This window comes from Erigeron canadensis, chromosome 7 (assembly GCF_010389155.1).
Source record: "Erigeron canadensis isolate Cc75 chromosome 7, C_canadensis_v1, whole genome shotgun sequence".
NCBI lineage: Eukaryota > Viridiplantae > Streptophyta > Magnoliopsida > Asterales > Asteraceae > Erigeron > Erigeron canadensis.
The window spans coordinates 26081821-26106747 of NC_057767.1; the positions used below are offsets into that span (position 1 = coordinate 26081821).

General features: G+C 30.0%; 2 protein-coding genes across 2 annotated transcripts; both read right to left on the reverse strand.

The window, feature by feature from the left end:
• Positions 1 to 1540: 1540 nt before the first annotated feature.
• On the reverse strand, positions 1541 to 5423 carry LOC122608155 (cytochrome P450 CYP72A219-like). The gene is made up of 5 exons (XM_043781247.1): positions 5138 to 5423; positions 3768 to 3988; positions 3408 to 3655; positions 2178 to 2562; positions 1541 to 2059 (listed from the first exon to the last, which is right to left on the reverse strand). The coding sequence occupies exons 1-5, from the start codon at positions 5409 to 5411 to the stop codon at positions 1634 to 1636; spliced, it is 1554 nt and encodes a 517-aa protein (XP_043637182.1). The 5' UTR covers positions 5412 to 5423; the 3' UTR covers positions 1541 to 1633.
• Positions 5424 to 15732: 10309 nt separating this feature from the next.
• Positions 15733 to 24632, reverse strand: LOC122609175 (cytochrome P450 704C1-like). The gene is made up of 6 exons (XM_043782233.1): positions 24339 to 24632; positions 21449 to 21667; positions 21029 to 21319; positions 17254 to 17577; positions 16960 to 17163; positions 15733 to 15930 (listed from the first exon to the last, which is right to left on the reverse strand). The coding sequence occupies exons 1-6, from the start codon at positions 24630 to 24632 to the stop codon at positions 15733 to 15735; spliced, it is 1530 nt and encodes a 509-aa protein (XP_043638168.1).
• Between the last annotated feature and the right edge of the window lie 295 nt (positions 24633 to 24927).

Sequence of the window (24927 nt, forward strand, 5' to 3'; positions counted from 1 at the left end):
AAAGTTTGACTCGTTTTAAATTTACTAGTCCTCTAAAGTTGACCGGCCCAAACAACGGGTGTTACACATCTATTCTCTAACTAATCATCACCTTACGGATACCAAAACTAGAGGCATGAAAGTGTACCATTACTCTTTACGCTAAGGAATACATAAAATCATCCCGACATATTATTGATTAATTATAATAATAGTTAAATTAAATTGATAGCAAGTCAACGGAATCAAAACCACAAGTGTTACAAATATGAAACGGGTTAAAGGATGTTACAATAAATCATGAATAAAGATTATATATATATATATATATATATATGGATGAGAATATAAGGCTATTAGGTACCTAAGCTTAGGTGTCGGAGATTCACATATTAATTTTTAAACCATAAAAATCATGGGGGCCTAGACATTTATTCGTTAAACAATAAATAATAAAATATTAGTATGTGAGGGGTTCCACACATAAGTTTAGGTGTATATATATATATATATAGGGAAAAAGGAATATACGGCTGTCCGGCACCTAAGCTTAGGTGTGAAACCCCCCACATACTAATTTTTTAATATTTGTTGAACTTTAATTAAATTACATGACTCCCTGATTTTTATGGATAAAAAAAAACAATATGTGAGTGTCCTACGCCTAAGCTTAGCTACCTAACAACCTTATATTCCCATCCCTAATATATATATATATATATATATATGGGTTAAAGGATGTTACAATAAATCATGAATAGAGATTATATATATATATAGGGGCAGGTTATTTTGAGTCCAAAAAGGGTCCATATAACTTACACAAGTTAACTTACACATGTGTAATTCATGGTGGCGGTGATCGTCGTCGCTGGAAAATCATTGTGGTGGTCGGAGATGATGGTGGTGGTGGTAGGAAGTGGTTGAGATTTGAGGAGATGAAAAAAATCCATAAAACCTTTTTGGACTCATACATTTTTCCCATATAATATATACTACATTTCTTTTTTGTTACAATATCAATAAAATAAAATCACAACATATTATGAATAAAATAATCAATTTTTAATTTGTTTCCAAATAAATAATTGCTAGCACTTTTTTTCAAATATATAAGTTTGTTAATTACTAACATATAAAAGCGTCTATATCAATATATGTTTTATACTAAATCAATGTAACAAGTTTATTTTACAAAATTGTTGTTGCTAATTGTTTAAATGTATTCTAATATTTTGTTTGTCCACTCATTTATGCAGTTGATTTGACTATTAAGAAAATTTTGAATATTTGATTTTTAAATAATTTTAATTATTTTATATAATTTTTTTTTATCTAAACGTTGCTTATTAAAGATTTTATTGATTCAATACTAAAAGTTTTGAAAATATAATTCAAGAGCCGCGCATCATGCGGGGTAAAAATCCTTGTATATATATATATATATATATATAGATAGAACGAACGAACTTATATATTGGTATATCACATCGATTGCTTGCATAATATGTTTCCGATTTGAAATGCTGCTGGATAACTTATACGACATAATTATATCATAATACATACGTTGCAAACCAATAAACCAAGTAACCTTACATATATAGCATGTAAAACTTTCAAAATAGACAAAAAAAAACATGAGATAGATTGCCTAAATTTTCCGTATAATCAAGTGTGCGCCAAACTGAGGTTGTAGAGTAAGTATAACAGTCGGAGCATGTGAGTATGATGGAGATAGCTCAAATGAAAAACGTTTTAGAATCATTGAAAGAGCCATTTTTGCTTCCAACATAGCATAATTCTGGCCAATGCATACACGTGGTCCGCCACTAAATGGGAGATACGAAGCTTTTCCCTTAGTCGCTTTTGAAACTCCATCAGAAAACCTTTCAGGCTTAAACTCGTTCGCATCTTTACCCCATGTATCTTTGTCATGGTGTAAAATCAATGAATTTACTTGGACAAGGGTTCCTGCCGGTAATGTTAAGTTACCTAACTTGGTTTCTTCATGTACCATCCTCCTTATTATTATCCCTGGAGGATATAACCTAAGAGCCTCATTCAAGATTATGTTGATCTACAAAATGTGACGAAAAATTAAGATACACACAAGAATTTAGTTAGGAACTTAATTAACTAATTCAACAAAGGCCTCAAATTGATCATAAGTTTATAGTAGGTAAATTAAAACTCACTAGTTTTAGATTACTCAAGCCATCAAGATCTGGGATGTTATCGCCAAACACATTTAAAACCTCTTCTCTAGCCTTTGTTTGCCAATCAGTGTTTTGACTTAACAAAATCAAAGTCCAAACAATCATATTTCCTGTTGTCTCTTGCCCTGTAAAGTAGAAGAGTTTGCATTCTTCAATGACTTCATCTATACTTAATCCAAAATTTCTATTCCCTTGATGGTTGATTTCTTTGTAATTGGAATCTAAAAGTGTGCCAAGAAGGTCATTCTTGCTAGCTTCCCCAGCCTTCATCGCGACAACTCGCTTATTGATAATGCTCCTTATTATAACTTTCACTTTCTTGTCAATCTGCTTCATCCTCTCATTGTTTTTGGTTGGAAAATATCTATAACATGTTTGCCCGCTTAGCACATTAAGCCACAAATAATGGCGATATAGCACTCTAGCTAAATGTTTATCTTTTGCGCAAAGATAGAAACTATCATGCATAATATCCGTGCAAAACAACGATACTAACTTTATAGGTAATTTTGATAAAAAATATTTTTACAGTTAAAGGTTATAGAATATATATATGGGCTAAGTGCGCCGAAATGCAGTTAACTAATCCTGAAAAGTTATTATGTGCACGAACTCTAGGTCAGCTTTATTGTATTTAGGAAACTTGTTCAAGAGTTTCATAGTAAACTGTACAAAAGTTACCGGGTAAGAAGTTACCTGGTCACCACTTTCACATTGACCCGTTGACTGCTTACGTGACATGCACACAATAACTTTTTGTGATTAGTTTATGCACACAATTAAAAAAAAATGAAAATAAACAAGTTTTATGTAGAGTAACCGGTCCACATCCGTTTTATCTTCACAATAAACATAATTTCAAGTTTCCTAAATACAATAAAGCCGACCTAAAGTTCGTATACACAATAACTTTTGGTAATTAGTTGACTTCATTGCAGCGCACTTAGCCCTATATATATATATATATATATATTCTATAAATTATAAGTTGATAACAAAAGTACATGACTATTTAAAAAATAAAGTTTGAATAAATTTTTAATAAAAGTATAAATCAATCATGAATAATTGTAGGGTAGAGTTAAATTGGATATTTCAAGTTTTTAATTCAAAAAAAAAAAGAAAAAAAAAGGAAGGGATAATGATTTATTAAAGAATAATATACAGATGGTTAATTTAAAAATATTTTTTGAAAAATAAAAAAATCACCTTGATCCTGGAATATAAAGTGAATAAGCAGCTTTCTTAATTAACTCAGTTAGTTCTCTTTGAAGTTCAAATATTATTCTTCCTTCTTTGAAACTACTGCCAAACGCTGTACGTGAAATTACATCAGCAGAAAATTCTTGAATATAAGGCCACACATCCACTTCACATGAGCTCCCTGAAGTCACCACTAGCTCTCTCCATTTTTCCATCATTGCACAACAACTCATATAAAATGTAGGTACCATATGCTGCAAAAAGTATTATAATTAATTAGATCCAACCAAATGATCATGGTTTTAGAGTCATCACAATACATTAAGTTAACGTTACAAGCTAGAAAATGAGCAGAACATATAAAACCTTGAGCTTCTCGGCATGAAATGCGGGATTCAAAATTTTTCTATGTTTAACCCATTGATCTGCCTCGGCGTGAGCTAATCCTTTTGCTAGCAACTTTGTTAATGGATTACCTCCCCTTGGCTTTTGAAACTTACTATAATTGGTCAATACTTCTCGTATCATATTTGGTTCACATATGTGTACTAATGGTTTTATCCCAATCCATGTAAAGCAATTATTACCTATATAAAACAAAGAAACACAAGATACATCATATAAATAAATTAATTAATGAATAAAGTACGGTACATAATTTTTCTATGCAACTAGCTATCATTCAATAATATACAAAAACATGATTCAAATGACTTGCAATGAAATGTCACACTTTATTAAAGCGACACATGTTCTTTTAAATTTATATACGAGAAGGGTACTCGTGTGTTGCGATGGTGATGAAGGTGATCCATGACGGGGTGGTGATGTAATGACGACAGCGGTGGTGAGATAATCTACCTGACGGGCTTCGCCATCGGATTTAAAAATTCATCGAAATTATATCGAATGACTAATCTAATGAAAGAACATGATATTTTAAGAACACTCATATAATTTTTATAATTTATCGATATATGGTTTTTGAGATAAAAGATTTTGAATGAATTAGAAAGATAAAATGATTTACACAGGAGAGAGAAAAAGAAATGATTGGTCAGATTTGAAGAGACAGAAAGGGTATTATAGTTATTTTAAGTAAATATATAATAGATGAGATGAACATTTTGGGGAAGTACTTAAAATCAATATTAAAAATTTAAGTTAAATGTTAAAAATATAGAGAAAATATGCTTTATAATATAGTATAGATATAGATAGATAATACTAATTTTAAATTTATATAATAACCCATCAAGTGATGATTTCACTTGGTATCATGAACCGAATGAATCGTATGATCAAGTTTTTGTAGATGAACAAAGCTTTTGTAAATGAGGTTGATAACGATACAAGCGATTCGGAGATACCAAGGAAGAGGAACAACAATAATTGTCGATGTTTGAAGGATGAAGCATTCTTAACAAGATTGTGTTTTTTTTTTTAAAAATAATTCTCGGTCCTAAAATTGGTTAAGTAATATATATACGAGTAGTTAATTTGTTCTTTCTTTTTAAATTTGAAGTATGATGTTCTTTAGTTATCTAGACCAATTTCTTTGTGAAAAAAATATACATTTTTTTTTCTTTCAAAAGATGAACAGATAAAATGATATATATATGAAAGATATTTCCATAACTAGGAACTCTATCAAATTCGTAACAGTTCTGTAGATATGATAAATATGAAACATTTTTTAACTATATATAAAGAAGATGAAAGGTGCATATATATACCATATGTTGCGAGGTATTTATGGTAAAATGGCAGGACTCGTGGAACGATATCGTGAGTTAGACCCATGGGTTTAGACATGGCTTCGGCCGTCATCTGCACCATTTCTTTCATGTCTCCGAACATGAACTTATAAGGGCTACCTTTAAGGCCTTGCTCTCTTAGAGACTTCTCCATCTGTTTTGGTTTGAACCATAACCAGTTCAAAATTCTCCATATGTATAGCAACAAGATTGTCGCTATTCCAAGAACAACATAAAAAGTAGTTGTTTCCATATATGGCTTTTGGGTAATATACATTTAAGGGTGTGATCTTCTAAAACTTGTGATCATGAATCATATATAATGAGAGAGGGGGGAGGCCGGGTACATATATATATATATATATATATATATATTATTTGCTTATAACAAGGGATCTAGATTATGTTGTCTTAACCGGGTCTGCGCTAGAGATCTCCCTCACCCTCAAGACCTAGTAGGAGGAGAAACCCCCAATTGAACTGTCCGAAAGCACGACATTCATTGGGTAAAACTCTGCCCCTTCTGCAGGACTCAAACTTGCTTCAATTCATTTGAAGACTTTATTTTTAAAATTCCTTGAAATGTCTTTCCTATGTTTCGAACTTGAAACTTTCAGCATGTAAAGTTGATGTTCAGTCATTGAGGTATAATTATGACCAATATCTTCTTTTTAGTTAAAGTTACAATATATATATAATATAATGTGCTCTTTAAAATATACAAAGTGGTCTTAACAATATATTACGTGGTCTTTAAATACAGTATTTTGTTATATTCACTCGTGAAAGTATGTGCTTGGTTTTGTAAAAAGTTAATAATGTATGTATATAACTTTTAGATATGATACAAAACAAGAGATGTGATATTAACAATATATGTTTTATTTAGTTTAATACTGTATATATATACTAATATAGTACCCGCGCAAAATAAAATAATGTTGGGTCGACGACCGGTGGTGCTGGTTATTGATATAAAATAATGTTGGGTCGAAAATCGACCAAGTAAGATTTGTTTAGAAAAAGCTGAAGTTTAGTGAAGATACTTGTACAGAATTCTAAAGTTGTTCAGAATAAGTTCACTGAAGCTTCACTTCAGTTCCAGATCAACCCAAACTAAAGACATTCATTCTGAAGTCGAAGACAGAAGACTGAAAAAAGAGAATCATCTCAGAAGCAAAGCTCAAAGAAGATTCTGCCTGATCGAAGACTGAAGCATCTCAGTGTAAACTACTTACAACACTTTACACTGATTACGAGGAAGCCTTTTTTACTTTATCTCTCTTTATCCAGTTATTTTCATAACACCTGGAAAAGTGATAGATTGAGTAAAAGGTTGGGAATAAAGTGTGAAATGTCACATCAAATGACTTTCACACTTAACCTTAATACATAATTTTAAGGAATCGATTTGAATTCCTTAAAATGTGTCCCAACATAGTATTGTACGGCCAAGTCCACATCAGCATCGACTTTGGCTATAAATACAAGGCTTCTCACAAATTGCAAGATGTTGGAACTGTTGACATTGCAACTTGTGAGATATACTTTAAGTAATTCTTACGAGTATCTTCAGGTTATTTAAAACACTTGTATTTCAAGGTTGTATAGATATTTTCACCTTTGTGATTATCTTTGTTCCGCAACAACCTTTGTATTTATTTATATCAATAAATCAAATACATTGAAAAGTACATCGTGTCTCAATGTCACATACTTGATTATATACATATTATTTATATAGTTTCAGCACTTTAGTTTCTTGCAATTTATTTTCTGTTATTTACCTTCTTGTTATTATCCATATCTGGATCACACTCTTAACTGGCCATATTCCAAGTTAGAGTTGCCTGCCAGTCGGGTTTACTTGTTAGTTATCTTAATTTGGGACTCACAAATAATTGTTCTAAAGGGATGATATATATATATATATAGGACTCTTATTTTGAAAACCATTTTTTTTTGTAAGAACCATGATAACTCTTAAATAATATATTTGTTCACATGTTTTTTTTGTTCATTCACATGTGAAACGTTATAAAAATATATGTTGCAGAAGAAATTATTTTTCAAAACCTTATACATAGCCGTTTGTCACATGTGAACAAAAAACGTGAACAAATTCACTCATAAGCTCACAAAAGGCTATTTTGAAGGTTTCTTAAAAAAATTTCTTTTACGACATATATTTTTATATCATTTCACATGTGAATGAACAAAAAAAAATGTGAACAAATATATTATTTAAGAGTTCTCATGGTTTTACAAAAAAAAAAAATGATTCTCAAAATAAGGAACCTATATATATATATATATTTGAAGATTAGAGACTAATGGTGTAAATTAATTCATTAGGGATATCATGTTCATTTGGTATCTCTTTATTTTCTAATTTTATAACAAAAGGTGTATAATCTCTTGTATATTTTTAAAAAATGGTATTAAGAATAATTATTTTATATTAAAAGTTTAAAATATGAATACGAAAGAAATGTGAAAATAAAGAATCTTTGATGATTTAAAAGAATATCTTTTACATATAAATAAGTAATTTCGTGAAAACTTCTATATAATATAACTAAAAGAGAATGTTGGGGTACACTTGTTACCCCTAATCCTCCTCTTTAAGCTTAATCTTTTCTCTTTATTAATTCTCTATTTTTTTAATATTTTATTTAATCCAATAAATGGTCAACCTTATTATTAATTAAAAACTCTTTTTATCCTTAAAAGTTTCTTAAAAATTATTTATCTATATATACAATTTAGAAAAGGTCTCACAGATTCTCAACCCAAAATACGGCAAAAAAAAAAACCTAAGATCGACTACCAAAAGAGATTTTTTTATTTATATATTTTGTTCATATTTAATCATTATTATTTAATATTTAATTCTCATGTTATTGTTATTATTATCTCTTTTAATTTAGTTTTTTCCATTATAGATTTGTTATGACTTTTCTTCAACAACAAAAAATAAGACCACATTTGTTCTTCTTGAAGATTCTAAGCCAACACATGTTAACCATTATCTACAACTCCGTTTTGTGCATGTATGGACTGTTTCAGAGTGGAACAACCCGAAGAAAATCAAAACGTTAGAGATAGTCTTTGTTGATGAATTGGTATGTATTTTTTCAAATTATATACTTTGTTGCAAATTTTTTATTTAACTAAATTTGAAAAAAAAAAAAGATAAACCGAAATCAATATTTATATGGAGTTAATTTTCATATGTTTTGGCTTGTGTATTGATTAAGTTGTGATATTGGTCATATTGATAGTTGTTCGAATCATATTAGCTTTAATTAATACATTTTGAGACTACTCGTCCATTTGACGGGTCTGAGCACTATTTATAAATATAAAATCTTGAGCACTAGTTATAATTATAAATATAAAATATAGAGAAAAAATAATAGAGGTGAGAGAGCGTTACTACGTAAGTGATGCACAGGTAGGATTTGAGTCATTTGACAGAATAAGCATGAGAAGTATATTAAACATAAAACAAATATTAAAATAAATTAAATAATATATAATCTTTAACTAGTAGATTATGATAAATTAATACATGAAAATTCATATATATATATATATATACATTAATTGGGAAAAGATAATTTGAGACCAATTAAAAAAAATTCAAAAAAGGACCATTGATTTTTGTAACTTACACACCACCATCATCATCTACTACGATATACAAGACTTTTTTTGTAAAAACACTAAGACTTTCCAGCGACGGGCCCACAGACAAATCATGTGTAAGTTAACTTACACATGTGTAAGTAACTTACATATGTGTAAGTTAACTAACACATTATTTTCTGGTGGGCCCGTCGCCAGAAAGTCTTAGTGTTTTTACAAAAAAGTCTTGTATATCATAGTAGATGATGATGGTGTACAAAAATCAATGCTCCTAGTTGATACTAAAATAAGAGATGATTTTAAAATATCTCCCTCCTATTTATTCACGCAAGATTTTTATAATGTACAATATATAGTAAAACAAGTGTTTCTCCATATCATGTGGCACAATAATTCAACTTGCATGTGGCACAATACTATATATTGTACAATAGCCAACTATTGTTTTATTTACGCCTATTGTAACCCGACCAGGGAAAAAGGAGTAACCCGACCACCCACTATTAGCGGCGACGTCGCCGCAAATAGTGGGCCCCATCTGTCAGTCAACGCCTGTAATCGACCTGTAAGGGACCGAATCACGTGGGTGTGGACCCCACTATTAGCGGCGACGTCGCCGCAAATAGTAGGTCCCCCCACTTCGTTTTTATAATTTTTATACCTTTGTTGCAATAATTGGTATCAACTTTTTAATTTTTATTTCGTTTTTTATACATTTTTATTTGTTGCTTAATTTTTATACCTTTGTTGCTTAAATAATTGGTATCAACTTTTTTATTTCACTTCGTTTTTTATACATTTTTATACCTTTGTTGCTTAAATAATTGGTATCAACTTTTTTAGTGTATTATAAAATCAACGTACCGTACAATAGAAAAGTATGAAAAATTGTTTTGGAACAACAACTTAAATACATAAAAAATATATACAATAAAAAAGTAATACATACAAACAACCTATATAAAACATTGAACTAGTTTAATCATTTATTGCAATAGTAGGGCCTGGTGGTACTCTTGGTATGTTTGCGTACAACCAATTTTGATACGCATCTTCTTGATTTGCGTACGTTAATGCTAGTCGACGTGCCGGATCGGTTGCGTGAAATTCCCATTCCGGATTCTTGTAGGCCATTGGGTAGTCGCCTGCTAATTTCACTGCAACAAAATGGGTTTCGTTGTTTATCAGAGCAATACTTATCGGTTGTTTGAATAACAGCTGATCTAAGCCGTGATGCATCGGAAATACTGTGCGGGGGTCATGTAGGCTAACGCAGTTGACTATTATACCCAGCTTATTGGTCAGGAGGATATGGAACCACACTTTACTCATCCAATGATGTGTGGGCCGGCTTCGTCCATAATAAGATGTTCGCAGCGCCGACAACATTCGGTTGCCCTCTGTTTGCCCAAACATTTGCATGTACCCATCGAGGTCAGATTCAAACTCCGCGAGCATCTGCGTACGAACCCACTCTGCATCCATCTCCTCATCTAGCCCCAAAGCTACAGCGGTAGCTCGAAATCCACAGTTACCGTCTCCTTTGACATTTTGTGCGCCTACAACGTACGGCCTTAAGTACGATGGTATCTCACCTAGTACCCAATCGTAATTTCTGGAAAGACTGGCGTTATACGGTTCCGCAACATACCCAACCCAACTGGCCGATGACTGTGCCTCTGATTCCGGATCCGAAACCTGCGCCTGCCTTGATTCATATATGGGTGCATTTCTACATTGTGTAGGTGGTGGCCCGAAGATGTCATCTACTAAGTTGGAATATGGTTGGTCATAGTTGAGCCAATGGTCTGGGGACGTATCGCCGAATCCATATAATTTTTGTGTCACATATGGTGTATCCCCGACCCCGTAGGATTGGGACGGGTCCCCCCACGTATATATATCATCAAGACCTGGATATGGGTGCAGGTTTCCGAAAATGTCAGGATTATCTTTGACCCATTCTGATTCAAAGTGGGATTGATCGTCGAACAATTTTCGGTTTTTGGGATAACGACGGGACTGGGACGGCTCGTACGTACTGTGTCTGGCGGGATGCGCAGATGGGGGTTTATTCAAATCTGGCACCTTGTATTCCCTAGGTCGACTGGACTTGGATTTTCGTAGCCCAGGTGGGTTGGTGTTAAGATCCGGCACCTAGACCATTAGTAAGAATCAGTTTCCTTAACTGAGGTAGTTATATATAATGTATTTATTGAATAAGACAAATATTTTTTTAGATGTATTATGTATACCTTTGGCGGCTTTTGTTTCGAGCCGACTGGTCTTCCGCGTGTGGTCTTTTGAACAAGAGGATCTTTCACTTGTGTCTTACCAGGCTTAAACATGTCTTTAATTTTTGACAACCAATGTTTCTTTTGAGCTTTGGGTTGCTGATCCAAGAAATTCGTAAGACCATCAACGACTTCATGGACATCGTCTTCTTCGTCTTCGTCTTCTACGCATGTCCACGGTGTTAAGTCAAGTTTTTTCCAAAAAGGGTCTATGACATGAGGCTGTATACGAGTCCCTGCATTTATTTTATATAAATAAGTCAATGAAATTATGTCCTTTTGATGAAAAAATACAAGTAATAAATCGTACTAACCGCGCTGCATGTACTCGGCAATCTTATAGGCACATGGTAGCCCGCAACTGGACTGAACCTTGCACCCACATTTGTTAACCTGTCTTTTAAGGACTTTGTCTAAGCGTAAAATTTCATCAGCCATGATGTCCAAAGCTTTAAGTGAAACCTTTCCCAACAGGTCCTTCATACAGTTGTAATTATGTTTCCCCTTCCGGGTCCCGTTGCTATACCCCAGTTGGCCCCTTTTTTCTGCTTCTTGACTTATCAAGACAGAATCAACACATTGGAGGATTCTAGTAAATGTGCATACTAATTTATCCAATGAAAGTATGGCAAATTTTCATTACCAAGTTCGAAAAAGTATGGCATGTCACTGTTACTACACATACGTTTTAAGTTTTGAAGTTGGTTCTAAGTTTGTTTCTCCCAATTGATTTTGAAGTTGGTTCTAAGTTTTTATTTTAATGGTCATACAATATCAACCTACTAAAAAAATATTAATTAATATCGATAGATAAAAAGTTAAACCCACTCTAAAATATTGATAATAAGAATTGAATAACTTTGTTATTGAATTGATTTCGATAGATAGATTAATTAATAAATATTTAATATTAATAATAAAATCTTTAAATAATTAATAGGATTAAATTATGACATAATCAATTTTTACTTTCATAAAATTGAGCTTTGTGATTGGTTAATAAAATGTTTGGTCAACTGTCTTTTAGTATATATAAAGATATCCATAGGTCATACATATAAATTATCGCCATCAATATATGATTGATATATTTATATAAAGAATTAATTAGTTTCGACTTTTTCGTATTAGGAGTTTAATAAAAAGTTATATTAATAAAGTTATTTGATAATTCTAGGTAACTAAATATATGTAAATAATATTAAAGATGACACAAGTCGTTTAATAAAAACGCCATGTGTCGTCTAAAGGAAACCTTAATCCTGTTTTAGTTTATTGGTAAATGTTAAATTTTAAATATAAATTATTATCACACTTTGAATCATTTTTTAACACAAACACATATATAATTATAAAAACATGTTTATTTTTAACCACATCATTGTTTTTTGTTTGAAAGGAAATTGAAATTATAAAATGATGCATGAATCATGAATGTTTGATAAATATATTTTAAAATCGATTGGGAACACATGGATGATGATACTCTTCTTAATTATTATAATATATCATAAATGTATGATAATATATAAATCTTTCAAATTTCAAGTTTATATATAAATCCACGTATTGAAAAACTAAGTTAGGCAAAATTCTCCAATCCCAATCATTTATTACATTATTTTTACTACGTATTTTTTCACTTAAGTTATTTTTATATAATATATTACATTTTCATAAATTTCGAAATAGACAAATATTTCAAAAATGTTTGATATACTTAATTTACGTGAGGTAAATTTAACTTTTATTACTTTGTAATAATAATTTTTTTAATAATTTTTTTAAGCGACATACTACTATATCAGTATTGTAAATACCGTGTTCGGGGTGTCCAGTACAGCTATCCTCGCAAATGACCATTCAATAACCATTCCCGAGGTGTGGCCACGTCACGACTATTTGCGGCGACGTCGCCGCTAATGGTGGTGACGTGGCGGTGACGTGGCATTCCTCGTACATGATCTGCAGTGTCGGTCTGTAAGGCAACATGTCAGTTTTTTGGGTCCCACTATTAGCGGCGACGTCGCCGCTAATACCTGGTACCCAATGCCTTTATTTAATCAATAGCCGACTATACCTAGCTAATCGAAATCATCTACTCGCATGATCAACAGAATATTAATTCAACTTGTTTTAGGAAAACTTATATCTGTTTTTCAATGAAAAACTATATTATCTCTCATGTACTTGTACCTTAAAAAAAAAAAAGTATGAAGCTGTTACTCACTTTTCTAAAAAAAATATCGCAATGTCACAAAAGCTACAGTATTTAATAAGCTATTAATTAAACATGCATGTAATATATATACAAGGTAGATTTTATAAAAAACTGTTTGCTTATATAAAAGTGTTGCTTTAAAGTACTGAGAATGAGATTTCTTTGCTATTCAAATACTTACGTTTGACCTGTAAAAGAGATATATTGCGGCCTCTATTTAAAAAAAAATATTTTTTTTTAAGCATTGCAGCCTCGATTTATATATAGCCTTTTAAAAAACTTTTTTTCTTTTTTGAACAGCTATGAATTTTTATTAATAGATATGTTTCAGCAAGGTACCAAAACAAAAAAATTACAAAAATTACAATAGATAGGACGGACTCATTCATCAAAACGACCAAGAGACCTTAGACTTTTTATATCGGCTAGAGACCCAAAAGTAAGCCAACCATACAATAGATTGGGAAACAAAGTGACTACTTTCCACGATATCCTTGTATAGGATCAAATTTCGATGCTTCCAAAAAAACTAAGACTATTTTGTTAAAAAACTTATTTATGATCCAATGAAAATTATGTTTGTTTTTCTAGATTAATTGGACCATGTTATGTTGAGAAACATCATATATTTTAGAGTTAAGTTTTAGGTAAAATAAAACAAGTATTGAAGTAAACAATTAAAACAATAGGTTTTTTCAAAATGAAAATCACCATGCATCATAAAAAGAATCATACATCAATTGTTTCGTGAATCTTCGTGCATCAACTTAACCATGATCTAAGGGTCAATGTCTTGTCTTATTTGTTTTACTTTAATAGTTGTTTTACAATACCCAACCCCTTTAGAGTTAATTATTTAAATGGTATCTAACGTTTGCGCGATATTGCTAGTTTGATACTTTTTCTTTCAAAATTACGCGGATCATACCTAACGTTTCCAAAACTCCACTCGGATTATAACGGAACCAAATGCAGTTTGATGGCCGTTAAAACCCCCTACGTGACTTGCACGTGAGGGGTTAAGATGTAATATCACGTTTCTTAATTACTTCAATGATACTTAACGTTTCCATGATATTGCTGGTTTTATACCTAATGTTTAATTATTAATTTTTTGTAACTTTCTTATTTTGAAAGGTTAATTTCGCTTTAAGCCCATGTTTTAAAAACCGGTATTTCAGTCATACCGGTGTAAATTTTTTTTTGATATTATCGGTATTACCGAAACTACCGGCTGGTAGGACTATTTTTAATTAGTTTTTATCTTTTTACAAAAATTCTCCAAAACTTGTTACAATTTAACAAAAATAGTCAAAATACGCTTATAATCTACTAAAAAATAATACCAAATAGGTATTTCATAACAAAATATAAGTTTTAAAGTTCACAAATAACCAAAAATAACAATAAAGTATCATAAAAAAAATTAAAAAAAATCACTTAAATGGTACATAATGTTTGCACAATATTGCTGGTTTGATACATAATGTTTAGTTATTATTATTATTTTTTTTTATTTTTCTTAAAGCTAAATTTTGGTTGAAACTTTGTGTTGCAATAGGTCTAACATATATTGTCTTTTTCTTTTCTAACGATAACGTATGCTAGATCTCCTGCTGTCGAATCGCGTCACGAAGCTTAAATCAATGTTTTAAATACCGCTAAATACCGACCGGTATTTCTGGTATTCCTGGTATTATCAAAAAATATAATTTGAAATTTTTTAAAAACTATTTTATGATACTTTATTGCTATTTTTGGTTATATGTGATATTTAAAACTTATATTTTGTTTTGGGTGGATTATAAGTGCATTTTGACTATTTTTGTTAAATTGTAACAAGTTTTGGAGAATTCTTATAAAAAAATAAAACCTAATTAAAAATAGTCGTACCATCCGGTATTTTCAGTAATATCGGAATTTTTTCCACACCGGTATGACTAAAATACCGGTTTTATAACATTGGCTTAAAGCGAAATTCACCTTTCAAAATAAAAAAATACCAAAAATTAAAAATATTAATAACTAAACATTAGGTATGAAACCAACAATATCGTGCAAATGTTAGGTACCATTTAAGTAATTAAGAAACGCGATATTAAATCTTTACCCCTCACGTGCAAATCACGTCGGGGTATTTTTAACGGCCATCAAACGACGTTTGGTTCCAGTATGGTGAGTGGATTTTGGAAACGTTTGGTATGAGGTATCAAATCAGCAATATCGTGGAAACATTAGGTACCATTTAATTAATTAACTCTATATTTTATTTATAAAATAAGAATCACTCCGCGAAAAACAGTTACATATTTATTTAGTACGCATAATTTTGATATATAATTATATATATGCAACACTTTGCTGAATCTTTGTTACACACCAAATTAAATACTCGTAAATTCTTAATTTCATGGATCGGTAAGCCCATATCTATTGAAAACGCGCACTTGTAACGGGCGATCGACGTGAATATTAATGGACATTCGGTATGTGTACTCATCTTTTTCATCACTCAGCCTAAACTGAAAGCAACCCAACAAGATAGAAGAGAAGATCTTCAGTTGCCTATATGCAAAATCTTGACCCAAACAGGTTCTTGGTCCAGCCTGCGTGCGTACGTACGAAGAAAAAATAATATAAATAAAAGTTAGTCACATGTATACCGCAATGATCGAACAACATATATAATCAACATTAATTACAAGTTGTATGTGCAACTGATCTTTACTAATACTACCTTTTATAAATTCTAGCCCCTTTCTTCTTTCGAAAATTATGAGACATTGGAAATTACTCGATTTTTCTTGATAACTGCCCTTTAAGAAAGACGTAAAATTTATCTATATATTTTTTTTAATCATTAACTCTTCTATAAACCTCTAAAAAGCATATTGGTTTTTATTTTTAGAAATTAAACACCTTTTTCAGTATTCTCAATTTCCCATAATACCCCTTAAGTATATTTTTTCTTCATAAAATACCTCTATCTAAACATAAAACTCTTGTATACCATCCTTTCTATCATTCTCTCTAATCATAACACACTTTCATCGACCTTTTATCACATCCGTCGCCGCCCTCCTTCTCCAGCGCCTCTCTCGATCTCCACCGCCGCTGCAACGTGCGGGTACTATGCTCTTATCTTTCAAAATATATTCACTAGCATCTTTATATAAAATTATATTTACATTAACTTACACTACTTATCCTAATGGTACCAACATCATGTGACCACATGAGTCCCAGATGAAAGATAGAGGTCACAAGTTCAAAACTTGTCAAAGAGAAGTGAAGAAACTATATCTTGTGATCCCATGTGTGAGGATGATAACTTATTAGACATAAATTCTATGCGGTGTACCATCTGGGTACGCAAATGGTACATGGGACCAAAGAGCCACCCAATTACCCTTTTTAGCCTACACCGGTTGCTACTACCACCACCAGTCGTTGCACCACCGGACGACCGTCGCCGGCGTGTTACATTGATACCGTGTTATTATATATTAATGAAAAGATAAATGTTGTACATGGACATGTTGCAACGATAGTTTAAATAGATTAAATTTAGTATGTTATACACTATGTACGCGATATAAAAAAATATTTTTAAAGTTTAATGTTAGTATACTAACCTGAAAAGCCGTAAATTTAAAAGGACTTTCCGAACGAAAATAACCATTGTGATCTAGCCATCTTGTTGGCTTAAACTCGAGTGCATCATCACCCCAAATGAACTTCATTCTTCCCATTGCATATGGAAGATAAGCTACCAAATCTCCTTTCTTCACGTTACAACCATCTGGAAGAACGTCATCTGCAAAACATATTTTTGGATCCTGCATGCATATATTTTGTACATAGCATCGATCTTAACGTTGTTGTGGAATTCTAGATAATACATGACTAGTTAAAAGGAGTAGTAATACCACCGGTAATGCTGGATAGAGTCGAATAGTTTCCGACAAAGCTGCTTGAAGATATTGCATTTTATTGATTATGTCCTCGTTCACATTAGCCGCAAAATCAGCGACACTTGTAATCTTTTCGTTGATTTCAGTAGCTTCTTGGATTTCTTTCGCAATCTTTTCTTGGATTTCAGGGTGTTTGCAAAGCATATATATGAACCAAGACATAGTAATCGCGATAGGATCTTTACCAGCAAGTACAAAGTTAAGTATTATATCCCGTAAGTACTTTTGATCTCTATCATTAATTTGTATAAACCTCGATAGTATGTCTTGTTTCTTCAACTACAAAGAAATACATGAATTATTTAAAAGAGATCCTAATGCAGTAATAAAAAGTCAAAGTTTAATTGGATATGATTTCATAAATTTATTAAATAAAAACAATAAAACTATAAGAAAATGTCTAATAATGCAAAAATTTTCCCTTAATAACAATGATGTCATACTTTAAAAAGTTTCTTTTGATAAAACTGTATATATAGATGACGAAATGTAAAACACCATATATGTATTTTTAGAGTTATGAGAAAAAGAGAATAATTTTTTGAGAAAAAAGTTATTATGACATCATAATCTATCAAAATGTAAAACACCATAATGTATATGTATTTATAGAGTTTTGAGAAAAAGAGAACAATTTTTTGAGAAAAAAGTTATTATGGCATCATAATCGAATTGTAAAACTCCATATATGTATTTTTAGAGTTTTGATAAAAAGAGAATTATTTTTTAAGAGATAAATTATCATGACATCATAATTAAATAAATAAAATATAAATAAATTACTGGGAGAAGATTTGGAGATGCAATGTAAGCAATTTTTTAAAAATAATTATGTTATTATAATTTTATTTTATTTAATATAAAAATTTGGTTCCGAGACAACTTTTTCTCATTCCAAACAAATATTAAATGATCCCCCTCTCACTTTATGTCTTCTTTTTTATCTAACTAAATCACACCAACCATACAAATATATCAAAATATCACCATCATATCTTTTTGCATAGTAGCATGCATAATTGAAAGGAAGGTATCTTTTAGTTTATTCGTGGTAGACCATATCTTCTTTTATCTTATAGGGGTTTTTTAAATGCAGTATAAGAGCTGAATTAACATCCATTAAATAGTTGTATGTTTATTATAAAATTCAAAAACACTATAAGAAAACACCGGATTATCCACGAAATTTATACACAAATGCAATACCAAGGAATTGTATTTACGTTAAATGCAATCCCAAGGAATTGTATTTACTATTTTTCCAATATTACATACCAGATTAAAAAACGTATATAAGAAATTTAGTTGCTTTAATATATCAGATGTATAATCAATATTAATTTTGAAATTAGTCTTTCTTTTGTGATAAATTAAATCCAGGGTTCGTAGATCAGTCTATGAAAATCATCTAACCGTTTTAGCTTAATCAATGATGAATTTAAGACCTTTTATAAATCTACCAATACATTAAAAAAATTTGAAAGATTTCCTGAGTGATGCATGGTGTAATCCAGTGGCGGCTCAAGGTTTGTGTAGAGGCCTCAAACGAAATCAATTTTGGAGGCCTAATCCATTACGATATAAATTAAAGTAACAAAAAAAAGTAGCTCGACTTTTGTTATTCAACTACTAGTAATAAAAAGATGTAGATGTTGATCAAAAAACTAAAAAGGCGTTACTGCAATTTAAATTGTATAATGATACTTAGTCCTAAATCCAAACATTAAGTCTAATATGCAGAATATTGAGGCCTTGAAAATTTGGGGGCCTTAAGCGATCGCCTAATCTCGTACTATTGTTGAGCCACCTCTGGCGTAATCCTTTGGTGACATGTGTCTTTTTTATGTACTTAATTGTTAAGTAATTTTTTTTTACCAATATGTATTAACTTTTAACTAATATAATTATAATAATAATAGTTTTAAAAATAATCAAACTGGGTTTTTAATTATTATCAAGATATGTCACCCGGGCGTTGCCGCGAGAGACATTACATTTGCTAACGATTTAATAAAAAATATTATTCAATAAATAATGTGTCATAAACTTTTTGAAGAAAACATGTATTATTCAAATTATTAAAAACTGACATTTGTCAGTTAAAAAATGAACTGTAAAAGTTTTGTATGAAAGTGAAAGTCGTTCGCGTAAAAGTTTAGTGCTAAAAGTGTAAGAGACTTAAATGTTGTGGTGAAAATAAAAGAAAATCAAAAAGTATAAAAATTTAGTGCTAAAAGTATAAGGGGTTAAAATGTTGTGGTGAAAATAAAATAAATAGAAAGTTTATTATTCTTTACAAGTTTTCCCATACATTTCTTTTTAATATATGTGTTAAAAAGTTTGTTGTTAAAGTGTAAGAGATTAAAATATTATAGTTAAAATAAAAGATTATCAAAAAGTAGAAAAATTTAGTGTTAAAAGTGTAAGGAGTTAATATATTGTGGTGAAAATAAAAAGATTAAAAAGTTTATTAAGAATTATAAAAGTTTTGTTCTAAAAGTGTAAAGAGTAAAACTATTGTGGTGAAAATATAAATAAAATAAAAAGTATACTATTCTATACACGCTTTCTTGTACCTTAAAATAAAAGAAAATTAAAAACTATGAAAGTTTAGTGCTAAAAGTGTAAAGAGTTAAAATATTGTGGTGAAAATAAAAAGAATACAAAGTTTACTAAAAAATATTTTAGTTTAGTACTAAAAGTGTAAAGATTGAAAATTTTGTGTTGAAAATAAAAAGAATAAAAAGTTTACTAAAAGGTATTATAGTTTAGTGCTAAAAGTATAAAGATTAAAACTTCCGTGGTGAAAGTAAAAAGAATACAAAGTATATTATTACTAAAAAAATATTATAGTTTAGTGCTAAAAGTATAAAGATTGAAAGTTTTGTGGTGAAATAAATAGAACAAAAAGTTTACTAAAAATTTTTATAATTTAGTGCTAAAAATGTAAAGATTGAAAATTATGTGGTGAAAATAAAAAAAATAAAAAATATATTATTTTTTACACGATTTTCGAGACTTTGTTTATAATATATTGTAATATTAATATATATTAAATTAATTAGTATTGTTAGTATGAAATTAAACTATGTTTCTAATTATTACTATATATTAAATTATTTAATATTATTATTTATATGAAAATAAAAGTTCTAACAAAATATTCTAACTAAAATATTAAGTAATAATATGTATGGATACCACGTACGAAATAATATTTTTTGTGGTTTATATCACATTATACGTACATAAATTCGTACATCGTACGAATATTATTATTAATCTATATCTATAGTATATAAAGTAAATTGGGTTTTAATTTTCAACTTTCAACAATGTACACCTACTAATATAAAAGATACAATATCTTTAGAAGAAATTTCAATCACTCATTTTTTTTTCTCATTTATAAATCATTTGATATCTCTAATTCACTCAAAATCTTTTACTTCAAAAACCGTACATCGATAAATTATAAAAATTATATAGGTGTTCTTAAAATTTCATGTTGTTTCTTTAGAGATGTCATTCGATATACTTTCGGCTAATATTTAAATCCGAGGGCGGAGCCCGTTTGGCTAAGACATTTGCCTATCATACTCTATAAACATATCACCTCTTATGATCTATCACATTTATGACCTATCACCCTCACCATCTCTGTCGCAATGTACGAGTATTTTCTCTCGTATTTTGATAAATAGAGATACATATACATATTTAAGCTTACCGGAGAGTCATCCTTTGAGTTATGCATTTGTTCAGTCTTAGTCCGGATCACCTTGTAAACAAACTCGTCAATCACCTTGATGTTTTTCTTCAACTCCGCTTCAAATCCAATATTAAAAAACTTCTTGATCTTCCATGTTATATCAACAAACCTTTCATACGTCAAAGTGTTTGCATCATCAAATGCACGCATAAATTTGAGGTTTTCCTCAGTTGCACCGCTTAAATTATTAAGATCCACTCCAAAGCCAACTTTAAAGATTGAATCTGTTGTCGCTTTCATAAACCAGTCCTATATAAAAAAAAATTCTTATGATTCTTTCAATTTAAATAGTTTCAGATGAACCTTTTTATATACTGTATAATGAATGCGATGTTTTATGCACACCATTAATATTTAGTCGTAGTGAAAAAGTCTTACATTTATATCGATTATTTGGTTACTACTCTTTGCTGCCTCTGAAAATATGTTCCCGAGTTTTATTGCACACTCTTTGAATGTGGCACTACTAAAATCTCTCAAGATTTTTGTAGAAAACTCTCGGCTTGATACCCTCCTTTGTTGCTGCCAACTAGTCCCATCTACTGCAAATATTCCGTCACCAAGTAGCTCTTTTATAATGCTGCGACTATATGTTCCCTGTAATGTTTTTTTACAATTGTAAATTGTAAGAAATATCTAGTGAGGGTAGCGATGAGGTGCTTTGGAAGTCCATGGTTTATTTCAAGTTTTGGAGTTTCCGTATGTTAATTTATTCTTGTATAAATAAATGTGTTATTTTTTGTACGTTCTTTTTATTAATTTTAGAAGTGAGTTTTATTATATAGGGGTTGGATATTGTAAAACAAATAAGACAAAATCTTGACCCTTTGATCATGGTTAAATTAATGCACGAATATTCACGTAGCAATTCATGCACGATAATTTTCATGATGCACGATGATTTTCAGTGAAGGGAAACCTATTGTTTTATTTGTTTTACTTTAATACTTATTTTATTTGACCTAAAACCTTATTATATATATATAAAAAGATATATCATGAATGTTTCCATCAATAATGTTATTGACAAACCTAGCTATTATTAGCAAATATATGTTGGCTAGATTTTGAGGAATTTTTGAGACGGGTGTTTCCAACAATATATGTCATATACTGATTCTAACACTAATAATTTCAAAATTTGTAACGTTACCGCATATATATCCATGAATATATTAAAATATGATTGTGTATTTTGTTTATTGGCACTTGATATATTCCTTATATGATATATGTCACTTTTGGCGTAATATAATTTAAAAAAATTCTTAATTTATAATTACCTAATTGTAATCAAATACTAAAGTTTCGATATAATAAACAAAAAAAGGTTTTTATCAACACTTGCCACATTTTGTGTTAATTTGTTGTAACTAAAAAAAATTCTTAATTCATAATCAGCTAAATGTAATCAAATATTAATCTTTAGATTTAATATATATCTCATTATATATTTTGTTATTATTATACTAAGTTTCCATACATTTGATTTATAAAAATCATTAATAATGTAAAAAAACTGATATATCAATACAGAATACAACTAATATTTATGCTAAATTTTAAACAATTCATAAATCGTATAATATGTGAAAGGATAGGTATTCAAATTTAGGTAATTCTCTATATGAATGTCATTGTATCATTCTTTTTTTCCTGAAAAACAGGTAAATTGCTAACACTTTGACGCGAATATTTTGCATAAGTATAACACTGCTAAAACTCAATCACCACAAAAAGTTACCTTTTGATGACTTCTTTTATTGTTTTTGGATTGATGTGGAAGCTTAAGGTTAATATCACGTCATTTTCAAAATAGGTAGATAAACTAAAATATTATTAAACCAGATTTTCTAAAACTAAAAAATATACGGTGATAATATTATAATCACAAGTAATAAGACTTTATTTATATTAAGTATGATCTTATATTCTTATATCATTTAATTTTACAATCCTTCCAAACAAAAAAATCGAAACTATATCACATGACTATTATAATATGGAACAGCAATAGGAATATAATGATAATGTCAACCAAACTGTGTAATGTCTTCGACCTCTACATTAACTATTTATGGAATAATTTATTTATAAAAGAATGAGTAGAGGTGAGTTTTTATTTGATTGTACTAGAGGCCGTGTTTATGCAATGCGGTGACTCTAAATATTTCGTGAATGAGTCTATTATTATTAACATAATGATGACGTCGATGGTTAATTGATCGTACAATGCTAAGGATGTTCTTAGGCGTCCTTGAGCTGCCACATCATATTCTTACAAATCTTTATACATTCTTACAAATCTTTCAAATCTTATAATCTTATCTCCAACCATACAAACATCCTTACATATCCTTTTACCTCCACTAAAAATAAAAATATATTAGGTAAGGACAAGTAAGGCATCCTTAAAAAAATCCTTAGTTTTGTTCAAACTTCAACGGCAAAGAATATTCAATGACACCTAAAGACACCCCATTGAAAATAGGCTTAGTTTATTTGCATGTTTATAATTGTTGGATAATAAATGAATGATAATAAATATTACATTATATTATGGTTGTCACATTTTTTACATAAAAAAAACTTTTCATTTGACAACATTAATTATCATTAATTCATTATCCAACAATGGTAAATTATGCAAACAATCTATATAGTGTTGTTAAGTACCTAAGTTTAAGTGTAGAACACTCATATATTATTTTTTTTTAATTCATAAATTTCATGGGGACCATGTAATTTAATTAAAACTCAACAAATATTAAAAAATTAATATTTGAGCGATTCCATATCTAAACGTAAATGGACAACCTTATATTCATTTTTTCTATTATATACTCATTTTCCCTTCTATCTATTTCTTCTTTCCTCTCTCCCCTTTTTTTTATTATTTGATTTTTCTTTTAAAAAAATTTAAAGGGCCATGGAAATATGTATCAATATCATATATAGATGGGTTTTACTTAAAATAAAACAAATTTTAAAGTAAAACAAATAGAATAATAGTTTTATCTTCACTGAAAATTATTATCATGAATTTCATGACGCATCAATATATGTACTTGTGATTCGTAAATCTCCGTGGATCAATTTTATCATGATCAAATGGTTAAGATATATATTGTTTTATTTGTTTTATTTTAATACTTTTTTTACAATAACCAATCCCTATATACATGATATAAACATTTACGGGATCATTAGTGCATTGTTTAAAATCAATGAGACCTGAGGATATATATGATTTTTATTGTGAACGTACCTTTCCATAGTTTTGGAAATTGGTCTTGAGCATATATTCAACATTCACAGGATCAGCTGTATACACCTCACCATGAAAAGGGCTAAATATTCTGTACGTTTTGTATTTAGCTGCGTGATCAGTCATATAGTGATGCAACTGGCCATAATTCTTAAGCATATCGAATACTGTGCCACCAAATGGATGATATTTTTTCGCATCCTTCTTTTGTTTTTTTAGATTGTGTATACAAATGGAAATAAGAAGAACTAAGAGAATGCTAAATATTGTGACAATTGGATTTGAGAGTTCCATATAAGATGCCACTTTGGGAAATGTGGAATGTGTATCTTCAAATCAAGTTAGAATATATATATCTATATATAGCATGCTAGCTCATGAATCATGCCAGTGGAATAATATATCCGCAATGCACCAACAGGAGTTTGTCATATCCATATAAACATAACCTCATGTTGAAATTAATGTTAGATTTTGATTGTGAACTGAACCGCGTTAGCCTGATGAATGAGACTGTTAATGAAAAAAAGGTAATTGGATGGGAAACCCTTGATCTCATGTACCATTTGGCACCCACTAATCCCTCAGC

Bases quoted from the DNA above. Each gene is read 5' to 3' on its own strand.
- LOC122608155 (XM_043781247.1), bottom strand. From the start codon at position 5,411: ATGGAAACAACTACTTTTTATGTTGTTCTTGGAATAGCGACAATCTTG. The intron at 3,989-5,137 runs GTATATATATGC...TGTTTTATATAG, and splicing joins TAAATACCTCGCAACATATG to GTAATAATTGCTTTACATGG. The intron at 2,563-3,407 runs GTGATTTTTTTA...AACATGTTATAG, and splicing joins CTTTATATTCCAGGATCAAG to ATATTTTCCAACCAAAAACA.
- LOC122609175 (XM_043782233.1), bottom strand. From the start codon at position 24,632: ATGGAACTCTCAAATCCAATTGTCACAATATTTAGCATTCTCTTAGTT. The intron at 21,320-21,448 runs GTAAGACTTTTT...TTTTTTATATAG, and splicing joins ACCAAATAATCGATATAAAT to GACTGGTTTATGAAAGCGAC. The intron at 17,578-21,028 runs GTAAGCTTAAAT...ATTTCTTTGTAG, and splicing joins ACTCAAAGGATGACTCTCCG to TTGAAGAAACAAGACATACT.